Consider the following 15,106-nt stretch of genomic DNA (forward strand, 5'->3'; position numbering starts at 1 on the left):
GCCTGGCTGAGACTGCTCGGCTTCTCTCACCAGCGTCTCCACCTCCCAGTGGGCAGCTGATACTATGCAGGACGGTGGCAGTATTGTTTCTGGTGGGCTGGCAGAGGACTCTGGACTGGTCTGACGAGAGAGTGCATCAGGCTTTAGATTGTGGGAACCTGGGCGATAAGAAAGAGAAAAGTTAAATCTGCTGAGCAAAAGGGCCAAGAGTTGAGCCTGCGGGCGGTCTGTAGATAGACCAAGTTCTTATGGTCAGTCCAGACGATAAAGGGATGTTCCTCCAGCCAGTGTTGCCACTCCTCCAGAGCCAAAACCACAGCCAAGAGCTCCCTGTTTCCCACATCATAATTTCTCTCTGCTGGGGACAGGCAGCGAGAGAAAAAAGGCACAGGGGTGAAGTTTCTGATCAGCCTCCAAGCATTGCGAGAGAACTGCCCCGACCCCCGTCTCAGAGGCATCCACCTCAACAACAAACTGCTTGGATGGGTCTGGGTGCACTAGAACTGGTGCAGAGGTGAAACTAGACTAGACTTGAGGCTAGAAAGGCTGACTCAGCTTCTGGAGAAAAGGGAGAGAAGTAGAGGTTAGCCTAGTTAAGGGTGCAGCTACCTTGCTGTAATCCCAAATAAATCGGCGGTAGAAATTGGCAAAACCCAAAAACCTCTGGAGTTGCTTGTGGGTCTCTGGTCGGGGCCACCCCACCACTGCCTGCATCTTAGCTGGGTCTGGACGCATCTGGCCCCTCTCCACAATAGGACCTAAAAAACTGACAGATTGAGTGTGAAAGTGGCACTTCTCTGCCTTGACAAACAGTTTGTTCTCATAGTCTCTGGAGAACAGACCTGACGTGGTGGTAATGCTCCAATGGGGTGCGAGAAAAAATCAGTATATCATCCAGGTAAACAAAGACATACTGAGTTAACATGTCTCTGAGCACGTCATTTATGAGCGCCTGGAAAAGCGGGGGCATTGGTGAGGCCAAAAGGCATAACCAGGTACTCGAAGTGACCCAAAGGTGTCTTGAACGCCGTCTTCCACTCGTCACCCTCACGTATGCGGACCAGGTGGTAAGCATTCCTCAGATCCAACTTAGTGAAGATGGAGGCCTGGTGGAGCGGAGCAAAAGCCAAGTCGATGAGGGGGAGTGGATACTTGTTCTTAATGGTAATATAGGGCAAAGTGTTCCATCCTTCTTTTTGACGAAGAAGAAACCCCCTCCCACAGGGGAGGAGGACGGCCAAATGAGGCTGGCAGCGAGAGATTCCCGTATGTATTTCTCCATGGCCTCCTTCTCAGGGCGGGGTACAAGGTTCTGTAAAATCACCCCCACCCCAAACTGTAATGCTTATCTTCAGCAGGTATTTAATCCTCTGGATCAAGCTTTCTTACTTCAAAACAGGCTATATGCAAGTTCAGCAAAGTTATCTATCTAAGAAGACAGGTAGGTCAGGGTCAGGTGTGTCCCTGTGGAGGCCAAAGTGACAGCTATCTCTGAGTTTCCTGTTCCCATCAGTAGGTCCACCCTGCGAAGATTCTTAGGTATAACCTGCTACTACAGATGTTTCTATTGTAACTTTTCCTCTGTTGTGCACCTCTTAACATCGCTGTCCAGTCCAAAGGTCAGTTTTCTTTCGACACCTGAGTGTCAGCATGCATTTGAAAGCATGAAGTTTCTTCTGTGACATGTTTCATTACTAGCTGCGCTAGAGACTGAAGCTAGTGCTGTAGGAGCTGAGGTGGTGTTGTGCAGGAAGATAGTAATGGGGGTGGATCATCTAGTCAGTTACTAATCCAAAAGTTCAATAAACAACAACTCAGATACTCCACCTTAGGAAAGGAAACTGGTGCCATGTATCTGGGTTCCTGCAAATCAGTTTACGTTCATGACTAAATCATAATAAAAATGTAAAAGATCTGTGTTTAATTCTAAGTATTTTCCCTAATAATTCTGCAGAGAAAAAAAAATATTTCCAGTTCATGTCCTACCTTTGAAATGAAACAGTTCTTCTTCACTTGTGACTTTTTTTTTATCAGAATCAGAAATACTTTATTTATCAACCCCTTTCTCATTACCATAATTAATACCATCTTTATTTATGAAATCAGATGACAGATTTTTCATCTTAATGACATCAAAGTCAGAGCAACATGGGTTACCTGAATATTTGCCTCTCTGCAGAAGGACTCTGCCAGTGATGTCTTTTTTTTATCAGGCTCTGGGTCTGTCTGGGGGATTTTCCTCATCCTCTCTTCATTTCTTTTGTAGCTCAGAATTGTGGATTTTCATGTGTTTGTATAAATTGGTGTGTTGTCACAATAGCAGATAGCCTTCCTACACACACAGCTGTTTTTCTTTTTACAGCAGTATCAAGGTGTCTGTTCAGCACCTACGAGTTACGTGATGATGAAACGGGAGCAACATACTGAATGTAGAGGACAGAAGCTGAAACTAAAGTATTAATCCGTTACCAATACCAATGTTGGTATCAATACTATCACTATTTGGATTGACAGAGATGGTTGTGTGGAAAAATCCCTGTAGATTAGCAGATTCTGAAATACACAGACCAACTGGTCTGGCACCAAACTATGCCACATTCAAAGTCACTTAAATAACCTTTCTTTCCCATTCTGATGCCCAGTTTAAACTAAAGCAGTAAGCTTTCATGGTGTAAAGAAACTTGCTCCAACCATAGCTGTGACAGGAGACATAGGGTGGGAAAAGTGTGAGGAATGATAATAGTCAAGTGCAGGGTACTTATGCATCGTCATAGATTATATGATAATCTATTCATGTGAGACGCACATGTGTGGTTCTTTAGGAGAGTACACTATATTCTCCACACTGTATTTCAAAAAGTACGGTGTGAGGCAGTGTAAATTCTGAAAAAGGTTAACTTTATGTATTTAGTGTTTCTTTTGTTAATAAATAAAACTTGACTCAACTATATTAGAAGTAGTAATAGTAGTCATAACATCTAATGTACCAGTATAACCTGGGATTTTTATGACATATTTCAATGACTTTAATGATGACTTTATATCTATATGTAGCTTTATATATTCTTTGCTCCAACCATAGCTGTGACAGCATGCAAGGGAGTTAGGTACTGACAAGAACCCTATCTATGTAAATATGGACAGTATGTATAACTTTGAATAACTTTTAATAAAAAATTCAGATCTTCTATCTTGCAAACTGTACACTTTCTGAATTTTAGGTAAATGTCCATAAACTGATGCACACAACAGGTTGAGTTTTCCATCTCATTTTAATGAAGCCATAACACTTGGCATTATGGCTGAATAGTGCCTCAATAGATGCATATATAAATATCATATAATAATATAATAGTGAATAATTCCAGAAAAAAATGCAATTTATTAAACAGGCTTTCACAGTGTTCATCTTATTTCCACAATAGTGCCACTGATGTAAATACAGTTCTGCATTGTACTTTTTTTTTTTTTTTTTTTTTTTTTTTATTATTTTTCTCTCTATTTTGAGATGAGGGGAGAGGCTCTAATTAGCACTCAAGTGCATTGCCTAACTGTAAAATGATGCACTGGACAGGTTGAGTTTTCAAACTCATGTTTTAATGAAGCCATAACATTTGGCATCTTGGGCTGAATGATGCATTCAACAGAAGCATTACATTTTTAAAAAAGTGTTAAAAAAAGCAAATAGAGAACATGCCATAATTTGATACACTACAGAAAAGCTGCTGGGACTTTAAGTGTAATATGAAATATGTTCCAGAAGTTAGAAAATGTTGCATGCAACTTATTAAACTGTATTTCACAATGTTCACATCCTATTTACACAATTGTGCCACTACTGTAAATAATGCAAGAAAAATGTTTTCCATTTACATGACTGTAAACATGAACAGCTGCTTATAATGCACCAGTGTTTGTATCTCAGCCACTTTACCTGCACACAGATATCATCCAAAACATCAACACTGTCACAGCTGTGTATGGTGCCAGTGTTGGTAATATTTGCAAGTCAGTAGGCTGTTAGAGCACACCAAACAATAAGTCAAAACAGTTTTGTGTTAGAAAAATCACCCTGAAATATTTTTCCTGATATGATCATTCTGAAAGCTGATCTGAACCAGCTGTAAAATAAGGCATAAATAAAGGGATTGAACAATGAATTGGACAGTGCAACCCAGCTAAAAGTTTCAAACACTGCAACTGGCACTGACACATGATTCAAAAGCTGAAAGGTAAAACAGAGGAAGAAAGGAAGCCAACACATCAGAAAAACTCCCATAACAGTAGCCAGAGTTTTGGTGGCCTTTCTCTCTATCTTACTGACAGTTGCTCCAGACTTTGTGCTCTGACAGTTTGTGTTGTGGATGCTGCGAGCCTGTCTCTGTGCCACAAGGAAAATCTTTAGGTAGATACAGAGCATTATGATCATTGGAAGGTAAAATGAGAAAATAGGTCCCAAAATATTTGCAAGTTGAACCTCGATAAAACACATTTCTCCACATTTTTCATGGTTTAATCTGCAACTAAAAAGCCAGTGGCAACTAGGATGGAAACACTCCATGTTACCAGGATCATGACTGCAGCTGTGAACATTTATCTCAGTTCTATATGTTAGAGGCTGACACACTGCATAATATCTGTCAATAGAAATACAACATAAATTCAAAATGGAAGCTACGCTCAGTGTTACATCAAAGTAGCCACGTACTTTACAAAATATATCTTCATAATACAGACAAGAGCTTACAGTGAATTCCATGCTGAAAGGAAAGTCTAGAACACCAACAAGCAGGTCAGCCACAGCCAGAGAGAGAATAAGATAGTTTGTAGGAGTGTGGAGCTGTTTGAAGTAAGTGATGGAGATTATTACAAGAAGGTTTCCACAAACTGTTACAACAGATAATGAGCCAAGGAAAATGTTAAAAAAAAAACATATTGCAGCGCGGGTGTATATCAGTGTGTTAGAGACCTTATCTATTTGATAACATGGATGTATTTTATCAGTGCGGTTGTCAGTGACTTCTGGTGCCATGTTTCTGGGCTCCTGCAAATCAGTTTACATCATGATTAACAATAATAAAAATGTAATGTATGTGTTTATTTTAAATATTTTTTTCCTGCAGAAATGCATAACTACAATAATAATTATCCAGAATTTGAAAAAAGATTTTCAGTTCATGTCTACTTTGAAATGCTCAAGACAGTTCTTCCTTACTGTGAGACTGTGCATTATCTTTTTATCAACCCCTTTCTCCTTATCATGGTTGATACCATCTTTAAACGTCCAATCAGATGCTAGACTTTTCATCTTGATGACATCAGATCTAGAGCAACATGCTGTACTGTAGATGAGATCAACTTTTTAAATCATTATGACAGTTTGCAACATTAACACTGTTACAACCCTCATTTCAGTCCAGTCCCCATCAAAGGTGTCTCCCTGCACAGTGATATACCTCTCACTGCTGCTGAAGTTTATGCAATTTATATTTGTTATATTTGTTCAATGCATTTATTTTTGGAACAGGATAAAAAAAAAAGGCTGCTATATAGCCTCACATGGGCTGCTCTAAGTCTGCTTTGACAGGAATAAAGAAAGAAATAAAAACAACAGAATGAAAGAGGGAGGAGGTCTCTACAAGTGTGTGCTGACAAGAAGGTTGTGAGGTATATTCTTTTTGTTCTTTTAAGATTCATTGCATGGAAACTTTGTCATTTAAATCATTTAATTATTTTTATCATTTATTCATTTTTGTATTTAATCATTTTCTTTATGTCAGATACATTGAAAGAGGAGGTGAGGCAATGATAAGCTAGCACAGAAATCCGTCAACATGCGAGCATAGGCAGAGTCACAGCCAGTGACCAGGCGAAACTGCAGACACAGAAGAAATCCAGTTAAGCAAGCACTCATAAGAAAAGAGAGGTGTATTTGTTATAGCATGGTTTAGCCATGCCTAATGCTAGTCCATAGAGCTCTCTCTGTTTGTTAGAGGAGGAATCTGATGGTTCCCTTCCCTTTGTCACAGATTACTGCAAGGGTAATGCTGTCACAATCACTTATTCTTATCCATTGCCTAGGATGGAAGATTGTATTGACAACTTAGGAACAGTTAATGTCAATAAGTTACACTTATTCAAGGGATACTGGCAGGTTCCTTTAACCAACAGAGCTTCTAAGATTTCTGCATTTGTGACACCAGATCACTTCCTGAAATATACTGTCATGGCTTTTGGTATGTGTAATGCTCCAGCCACTTTCCAGAGGTTGCTGAACATGGCTGGCTTAACAAACTGTAATGCTTATCTTCAGCAGGTATTTAATCCTCTGGATCAAGCTTTCTTACTTCAAAACAGGCTACATGCAAGTTCAGCAAAGTTATCTATCTAAGAAGACAGGTAGGTCAGGGTCAGGTGTGTCCCTGTGGAGGCCAAAGTGACAGCTATCTCTGAGTTTCCTGTTCCCATCACTAGGTGCACCCTGCGAAGATTCTTGGTATAACCTGCTATCAATACTATCACTATTTGGATTGATAGAGATGGTTGTGTGGAAAAATCCCTGTAGATTAGCAGATTCTGAAATACACAGACCAACTGGTCTGGCACCAAACCATGCCACATTCAGAGTCACTTAAATAACCTTTCTTTCCCATTCTGATGCCCAGTTTAAACTAAAGCAGTAAACTTTCATGGTGTAAGAAACTTGCTCCAACCATAGCTGTGACAGGAGACATAGGGTGGGAAAAGTGTGAGGAATGATAATAGTCACATGCAGGGGTACTTATGCATCGTCATAGATTATATGATAATCTATTCATGTGAGACGCACATGTGGTTCTTTAGGAGAGTACACTATATTCTCCACACTGTATTTCAAAAAGTACGGTGTGAGGCAGTGTAAATTCAGAAAAAGGTTAACTTTACGTATTTAGTGTTTCTTTGTTAATAAATAAAACTTGACTCAACTATATTAGAAGTAGTAATAGTAGTCATATGAACATCTAATGTACCAGTATAACCTGGGATTTTTATGACATATTTCGATGACTTTAATGACGACTTTATATCTATATGTAGCTTTATATATTCTTTGCTCCAACCATAGCTGTGACAGCATGCAAGCGATTTAGGTACTGACAAGAACCCTATCTATGTAAATATGGACAGTATGTATAACTTTGAATAACTTTTAATAAAAAATTCAGATCTTCTATCTTGCAAACTGTACACTTTCTGAATTTTAGGTAAATGTCCATAAACTGATGCACACAACAGGTTGAGTTTTCCATCCCATTTTAATGAAGCCATAACACTTGGCATTATGGGCTGAATAGTGGCCTCAATAGATGCATTATATAAATATCATATAATAGATATAATAGTGAATAAGTTCCAGAAGTTAGAAATGCTGCATGCAATTTATTAAACAGGCTTTCACAGTGTTCATCTTATTTCCAATAGTGCCACTGATGTAAATACAGTTCTTCATTTACATGACTGTAAATATAGCATTGTACTTTTTCTGTTTTTTTTTTTATTTATTTATTTATTTTTTTCTCTCTATTTTGAGATGAGGGGAGAGGCTCTAATTTAGCACTCAAGTGCATTGCCTAACTGTAAAATGATGCACTGGACAGGTTGAGTTTTCAAACTCATGTTTTAATGAAGCCATAACATTTGGCATCTTGGGCTGAATGATGCATTCAACAGAAGCATTACATTTTTAAAAAAGTGTTAAAACAAGCAAATAGAGAACATGCCATAATTTGATACACTACAGAAAAGCTGCTGGGACTTTAAGTGTAATATGAAATATGTTCCAGAAGTTAGAAATGTTGCATGCAACTTATTAAACTGTATTTCACAATGTTCACATCCTATTTACACAATTGTGCCACTACTGTAAATAATGCAAGAAAAATGTTTTCCATTTACATGACTGTAAACATGAACAGCTTCTTATAATGCACCAGTGTTTGTGTCTCAGCACTTTACCTGCACAAAGATATCATCCAAAACATCAACACTGTCACAGCTGTGTATGGTGCCAGTGTTGGTAATATTTGCAAGTCAGTAGGCTGTTAGAGCACACCAAACAATAAGTCAGGACAGTTTTGTGTTAGAAAAATCACCCTGAAATATTTTTCCTGATATGATCATTCTGAAAGCTGATCTGAACCAGCTGTAAAATAAGGCATAAATAAATGGATTGAGCATTGAATTGGACAGTGCAACCCAGTTAAGAGTTTCAAACACTGCAACTGGCACTGACACATGATTCAAAGCTGAAAGGTAAAACAGAGGAAGAAAGGAAGCCAACACATCAGAAAAACTCCCAGAACAGTAGCCAGAGTTTTGGTGGCCTTTCTCTCCATCTTACTGACAGTTGCTCCAGACTTTGTGCTCTGACAGTTTGTGTTGTGGATGCTGCGAGCCTGTCTCTGTGCCACAAGGAAAATCTTTAGGTAGATACAGAGCATTATGATCACTGGAGGTAAAATGAGAAAATAGGTCCCAAAATATGTGCAAGTTGAACCTCGATAAAACACATTTCTCCACATTTTTCATGGTTTAATCCTGCAACTAAAAAGCCAGTGGCAACTACGATGGAAACACTCCATGTTACCAGGATCATGACTGCAGCACTGTGAGCATTTATCTCAGTTCTATATGTCAGAGGCTGACACACTGCATAATATCTGTCAATAGAAATACAACATAAATTCAAAATGGAAGCTGTGCTCAGCGTTACATCAAAGTAGCCACGTACTTTGCAAAATATATCTTCATAATACAGACAAGAGCTTACAGTGAATTCCATGCTGAAAGGAAAGACTAGAACACCAACAAGCAGGTCAGCCACAGCCAGAGAGAGAGTAAGATAGTTTGTAGGAGTGTGGAGTTGTTTGAAGTAAATGATGGAGATTATTACAAGAAGGTTTCCAAAACAATTACAACAGATAATGAGCCAAGGAAAATGTTTAAAAAAACACATATTGCAGAGCGTGTGTATATCAGTGTGTTAGAGACCTTATCTATTTCATAACATGGATGCATTTTATCAGTGTGGTTGTCAGTGACTTCTGGTGCCATGTTTCTGGGCTCCTGCAAATCAGTTTACATCCATGATTAACAATATTAAAAAAATTAAAAATCTGTGGTTATTTTAAAAATATTTTTCCCTACATAAATGCATATCTACAATGTTAAGTCTCTAGAAGAAAAAGAAAGATTTTCAGTTCATGTCCTACCTTTTTGAAATGCTCCAGACAGTTCTTCTACTGTGTGACTGTGCATAATCTTGATTTTTATCAACCTTTCTCATTACCATAGTTAATACCATCTTACTCGTCCAATCAGATGTTCATCTTGATGACATCAGAGCTAGAGCAACATGTTGTACTGTAGATGAAATTAATCTTTTAAATCCATTTTTTAATCCTTTCATTTTAGCAGAATTGTTAATCACCAGTAATAGTGCCATCATAGATCCAGTAATACTAGTATTATCAGTGGTAGTGATAGGAGCAATAATAATAAAATAATAATAATGATGACAATATTACTACTAATAATAACAAATTATTGCCAATTATTTGGATATTTCCTTATGCAGTGATTATTTAATTGGTTTATAATGCCAGATGATGAAGTGCTATGGTGCCCCTTATGGCTTTCCTGGTGCATTTTGGGATTCTCTCTTTCTCTCTCTCTCTCTCTCTCTTTTTGTTTTTTTTTTTTTTCTTCATGGAAGGTAAGGCAAAAGTTAGGTATTAAACTCTACTGGCTGTTTATCTTGCTCATATCCTGAAAGACACATTATTTTATGATTCAGCTCAGTCCAAACTGGGAAGCATAAGATAAGCTAGAGAGCATGGTAGAAAGGAGGGTTTGTGTCCTACATTTTGAAATGAGGTATAGAAATTTTGATTTCATACATTACCATTAGAGGTGTGATTTATGTTGCAATGCAAGAAAAACAGGGCATTTCATTATTTGATTTGTTCATATGAATAACATTGCACATGTTGTAAAGCTTAAGAGCAGTAGATTTCTGCAACTGTGAACATAAATTTAATAGTTTTTATTTAAAGGAATTAAATTGCTACATTGTATTGTTACTTTATGTTTCACACTTGTAACAGTTTATAGAGGCATGTTTCATGAGCTTGCTTTAATGCATTGTCAGTTGGTCACATACGTTATTTATGTCTGAATTGTAAAATGACAGGCAAACATTGTATTCGTTTTATTTATCCATCTCAAATTTTTATGGTGCTTAACATAAAGAGGGAGAAAATTAATTGCTTATTGCTGCATTACACGTTACTTCTTTGATTATATTGTTATTTATTATTGTATTATTATTTGATTATTCGCTTATTCTCGCTTATTCTGTGTATATGTGTACATGTATAGTGTATTTATAGTTGTTGCATTCGACATCAGATCAGCAATTCTCAACGACTGGTCTGTGCAGAGTTGGCAGAGAGAATAATAAATAACACGAGACTTAACAGGCTGGCCCTTGTATCAGCTGAGGCTCGAGGAAACTATGGCACCTGACATTATAAAAGTAATATTCACATCTAATGATTGGGGGGTGTTATGAGGGCACTACCTTGGGAACCATTAGGTGTCTAGGTGTCAAGAAAGGAAGCCAAGGAAGAGTTTGCCTTGGAGTAATTTAATTCTGGATGCATGTTACAGAGGTTTCTCCCTGTTAAAAGGGAGTTTTTCCACTTTTGCCAAGTGCTTGTCCATTGTGGGAACAGTTGGGCTTCTCTCTATAGTACTACAAGGTCTTGACCTCACTCTGTTAACTCTCTTGAGATAATGTAAGTTGTGTTTTGGTGCAACACAAATTAAAATGGAATTGAACTGAAACTGAATTCCAAACTGTTTCTGCCTTCTTAGGCGACAAAAAAGTGATTATAGATCTCAGTCGAATTTACTTTTACTTGTTGTAAATCTTTATTCACTTTCAGTTGTTATGCAAAACTTCAAATGGATTTAAATCGAGCTAGTAGATTAAAAACTAGTTTCAGATTCGCTAAAATGTTTTCGAACCCTAGCACATTGTCAACCAAGAAGCTAACATGCTCCTACCCAGACCAATTGGACTGAAAGGCAGTACACTCTAGACATCAAGCCCAACTATAGCAAATGATTTAAGCCATCTGCATCACTATGTAAACATTACTAAAGCCTACGTATAATGTATTAGCATTTAAGCCTCAGCCAGATTTGTGTGTAAAATGCAGGCTGCCAAGAGAGTATACCAAGAGCCTTAAGATGGGTTTACAATACATTAACAGAAAGAAGTTACAAAGATTTAACACTAACACTGCCCTTAGACAATTATACATTATATATATAGTTTATATTTCTATTGACAAAAGTTGATGCTAAGGAACAGTCCAGTAAACTTTGGCAATTTCTGTCTAAATATATTCAGTTTTAATATGTCTACATTTACTGTAATATTATTTACATGTAACTGTAACAATGCAGTTGAAAATCACCTTGAAATATTTTTCCAGAAATGATCATTCTAAACGCTGATCTGAACCAACTGTAAAAGAAAGCATAAATAAATGGATTCAGCATTGAATTTGACAATGTCAGCCAGTTAAGTGTTTCAATCACAGGAACTGGTACTGAATTATTAGAAACAGGCAGAAAGGTGATGCAAAAAAGAAAGGAGTCCAACATAAAAGAAAAACTCCCAGAACAGTAGCCAGAGTTTTGGTGGCCTTTCTCTCCATCTTACTGACAGTTGCTCCAGACTTTGTGCTCTGACAGTTTGTGTTGTGGATGCTGCGAGCCTGTCTCTGTGCAACAAGGAAAATCTTTAGGTAGATACAGAGCATTATGATCACTGGAAGGTAAAATGAGAAATAGGTCCAATAGTGTTTGCCATGAGAACATCAATCAATTAAACACCTGTCCTCACATTTTTCATTATTTAAACCAGCTATTATGACACCAATTCCAATTAGAGCAGAAATACCCCAGCTCACCAGGATCATGATCACAACAACACAATGGTTTATTTTACTTCTATATGTCAGAGGCTGACACACTGCATAATACCTGTCAACAGAAATACAACATAGGTTCAGAATAGAACATGTGCTCAGTGATATATCACAACTGCTTCGCACCTTACAAAATAAACCTTCATGATACAGACATGAGCTGAGAGAGAATGCCATGCTGAAAGGAAAGACTACAATCCCAACAAGCAGGTCAGCCACAGCCAGAGAGAGAATAAGATAGTTTGTAGGAGTGTGGAGCTGTTTGAAGTAAATGATGGAGATTATTACAAGAAAGTTTCCGCATATTGTAATAACAGACAATAATACAAGGAAAATATATAGTAATACACACATAACAGAAGGGGTGCTCGTCAGTACATAATTGAAGTTATCTATTTCATAGCAGGGATGTATGTCAGCCACAACATCAGTCCTATTGACCGTAACTTCTGATTCCATGTTTTGGGTTTCTACAGTTCAACACAATTCGTATCATTAGCAATATAGGGAAATTTTTTGTGTATTATTTCAGTCAGAAACTACTTACTGTATGAACAATTTCAGTTTTCTTAGGACAGTATCATATCATACCCAATAAATCTTCCAGATCATCAGTGCATTAATGGTGATGATTTTTCCTGGTCACATGCCATGATACTGGACCTTAATATTTGTCAACCTCTGTCATATTACTGTAATTGTCCAATCAGAAACAGGAAACTGATTATACAACAAACTAACAAGCAAAGGTGACTAATGATGCAATGTGCAATGTGTGTGTGGGTGTGTATTCCATCTTTGACAATGCAAAACAATGACCAGGTTAAGTTTTTGTCACAGTGACTAAATGAAATTATATCTGTTCATCTTTTGATTCTCAGAATAGTATTTTGGTGCAGTTTTCTCTTCTTGATTTTTCTCTCTCAAGATCAACCATAAGAGAATTGCAGTAGTGTGAATAGGGAAAGTTAGTACCTGCGTTAGCACTGGGCCTGTGTTGCAGTTTTCATGGTTTGCATGGTGCTCATGCTGTGAGGGATGAACCTGCACAAACAAGCTACAGCTCTCACATGACGTTACTGGAAATACATTAAGGAAGACAATGTTGCCACAGTATTTACATTACTTTTTTATTAAGTTTGGTTGAAATCGGGCCAGTGTTGTTTTGCCAACAAGTGAACAAAGTAACTTGGCACTTAGTAGAGGCCAAACACTCTTACATGTCTGTCTAGCTGTTAGAACAGAAAAATAAAAGGAAAAAGCGGGTAGTCTGATAACATGATTTATTTGTCATAAAAATAGTCAAAGCCATAAATAGTAGATATGAAAGCCAATGTAAAATACAAGGGCATACTGAAACAATAACTCAGGCCTGGATCAGGCAGCCCTGTTCATGTAAACCTCTAGAATGCTGATGCAAATGTTTAAACCAACAGTTGGCACAGTAACTGGTGTTGTACTCCTCCAGTGATGACTGTTTCAGTCTTTCCCACTGTTGTGCGAGGCTGATCAGTTCTGCCTGCTACGCCTCAACAGTAGCATGTTCATCAAATTGTGGTATGCATTTGCTAAGCTCCTTCATGGATGTCAATACACAGCACAGTATTTGTTGCTATTTGGCAGTGAATACTTTCAGTGTCTGCATTAGCAATGTGCTTGTCATCTGCCAACTCATCTGGCTTTCTCTTCTCCTTCTCTGGGAGAGCAGTCTCTGAGATTTGGCATCGCAGTTTCCCTGCTCCTCCAGATCAATAGAGTCATCTGCTGCCTTCTTCACACCCTTCACAGTGGAGAGGTCTGTTCGAAAATACTGAGAAAACCTCAGCTGTACTTTAGGAGAGCATAGTAGGGCCTCGCTTTGGATGGCAGGTCTTACAGTCACATCCTTTTAATTTCTTTCCATGATCACATGGAAAGAAATGATCACAACTGTGTAAAGTGCGTGGTTGGGCTTTGCAAAGCTTCCAATACTTTCCTCAAGGCCTCATCTTTGGCCCACCTTCATGTTTCACCAATTATGCCAAGCCATCTGTGTCTCTTGTCCTCCCATACTTTCATGTGTTTGTAGGAATCTCAAACAAATACTGCAATGTCATTCAGATGAGAAAAGTGACTCACTTGCCACAGCAACCCCTATGGTGTCAGTTAGTGCAAGGTTGAGGACATGTGAGTAACACTGTATATGTACTTGGTGAGGGGACATTCCTTTAACAGCATTTGTAATTTCATAATCAACGCTCCAATGACTTTATTAGAATACACATTAGAATATTTAATCATCTGTAATATTAGTCTTATATTGTAATTCCAGTTTCTTTAATGTGCTACTTTGCTGAAATTACTTTGCTGAATTTCATTGAATTTCCAAAGGGAGGTGTTCCCCTCGGGTTTATGTGAAGGTGCAACACACAGTGACTGCATCAAGTCATTTGCCCCAGTAGCAGACACATACACACATGCACACACACAGATTAATCTGTAGCTCTGGTTCTTTTGATTGCCCGGTTGCAGACTGCCAGGGCAGATTCAACATATCATAACTCCCTGAACCTGTTAGTGCAGTCTTGACTGGAACAGACAGTTCCCACACTGATTCCTCCTCCACTGGTATGCCAACAGCATACCTGAAGAATACCTGAAGACTCTCATGGTGGCACTGCCTTTTGTAATGCGGTACAGTACCTCACAATCAGCATACATAAGTCCCTTCCAACCTCTAGAGGGCACTGATGAGATAGGACAGAGCCCAAACTCTACTACAATAAGAATGTTTTCAAAGAAATGTACCTATTTATCTGGCTCTGTGTTTTCAAAGTCACCCCTCCATTTATTGTCTCTGACACAACATTAGTGTGGGAGAACTGACTTAGGCATTGCACCCAGAAACTCAGAGTTAACTGCTTAAACAGAGAATCTAGCAATGTAGTTTCCAAAAAAATGGATGCATGCTTACAACCATATCTGCTAGAGTGTCTTGTGAGGGGTGCACAGGAACATGTTGTACTGTGGTTGTTGGTATGAACCATGCTGTCCTGGAGTGAGAGCTGTGTCCATGTCCTTAACGG

At 38.2% G+C, this 15,106-nt stretch overlaps 1 protein-coding gene and 1 pseudogene across 1 annotated transcript; both read right to left on the bottom strand.

Annotated features, from left to right (window-relative positions):
• Positions 1-30: 30 nt before the first annotated feature.
• LOC108897398 (trace amine-associated receptor 1-like) lies at positions 31-8,995 on the bottom strand (the record flags this gene model as incomplete). The annotated part of the gene is given in 6 exon segments (XM_051068346.1): positions 31-120; positions 610-859; positions 1,000-1,288; positions 8,133-8,267; positions 8,300-8,494; positions 8,497-8,995. Coding segments are annotated over 6 exon segments (1,458 nt in total), but the record flags the coding sequence as incomplete, so codon positions are not given.
• A 2,495-nt stretch (positions 8,996-11,490) lies between these two features.
• LOC108897399 (trace amine-associated receptor 1-like) lies at positions 11,491-12,395 on the bottom strand (annotated as a pseudogene).
• Between the last annotated feature and the right edge of the window lie 2,711 nt (positions 12,396-15,106).

This window comes from Lates calcarifer, unplaced genomic scaffold, assembly GCF_001640805.2.
Source record: "Lates calcarifer isolate ASB-BC8 unplaced genomic scaffold, TLL_Latcal_v3 _unitig_421_quiver_3646, whole genome shotgun sequence".
Lineage (NCBI taxonomy): Eukaryota > Metazoa > Chordata > Actinopteri > Centropomidae > Lates > Lates calcarifer.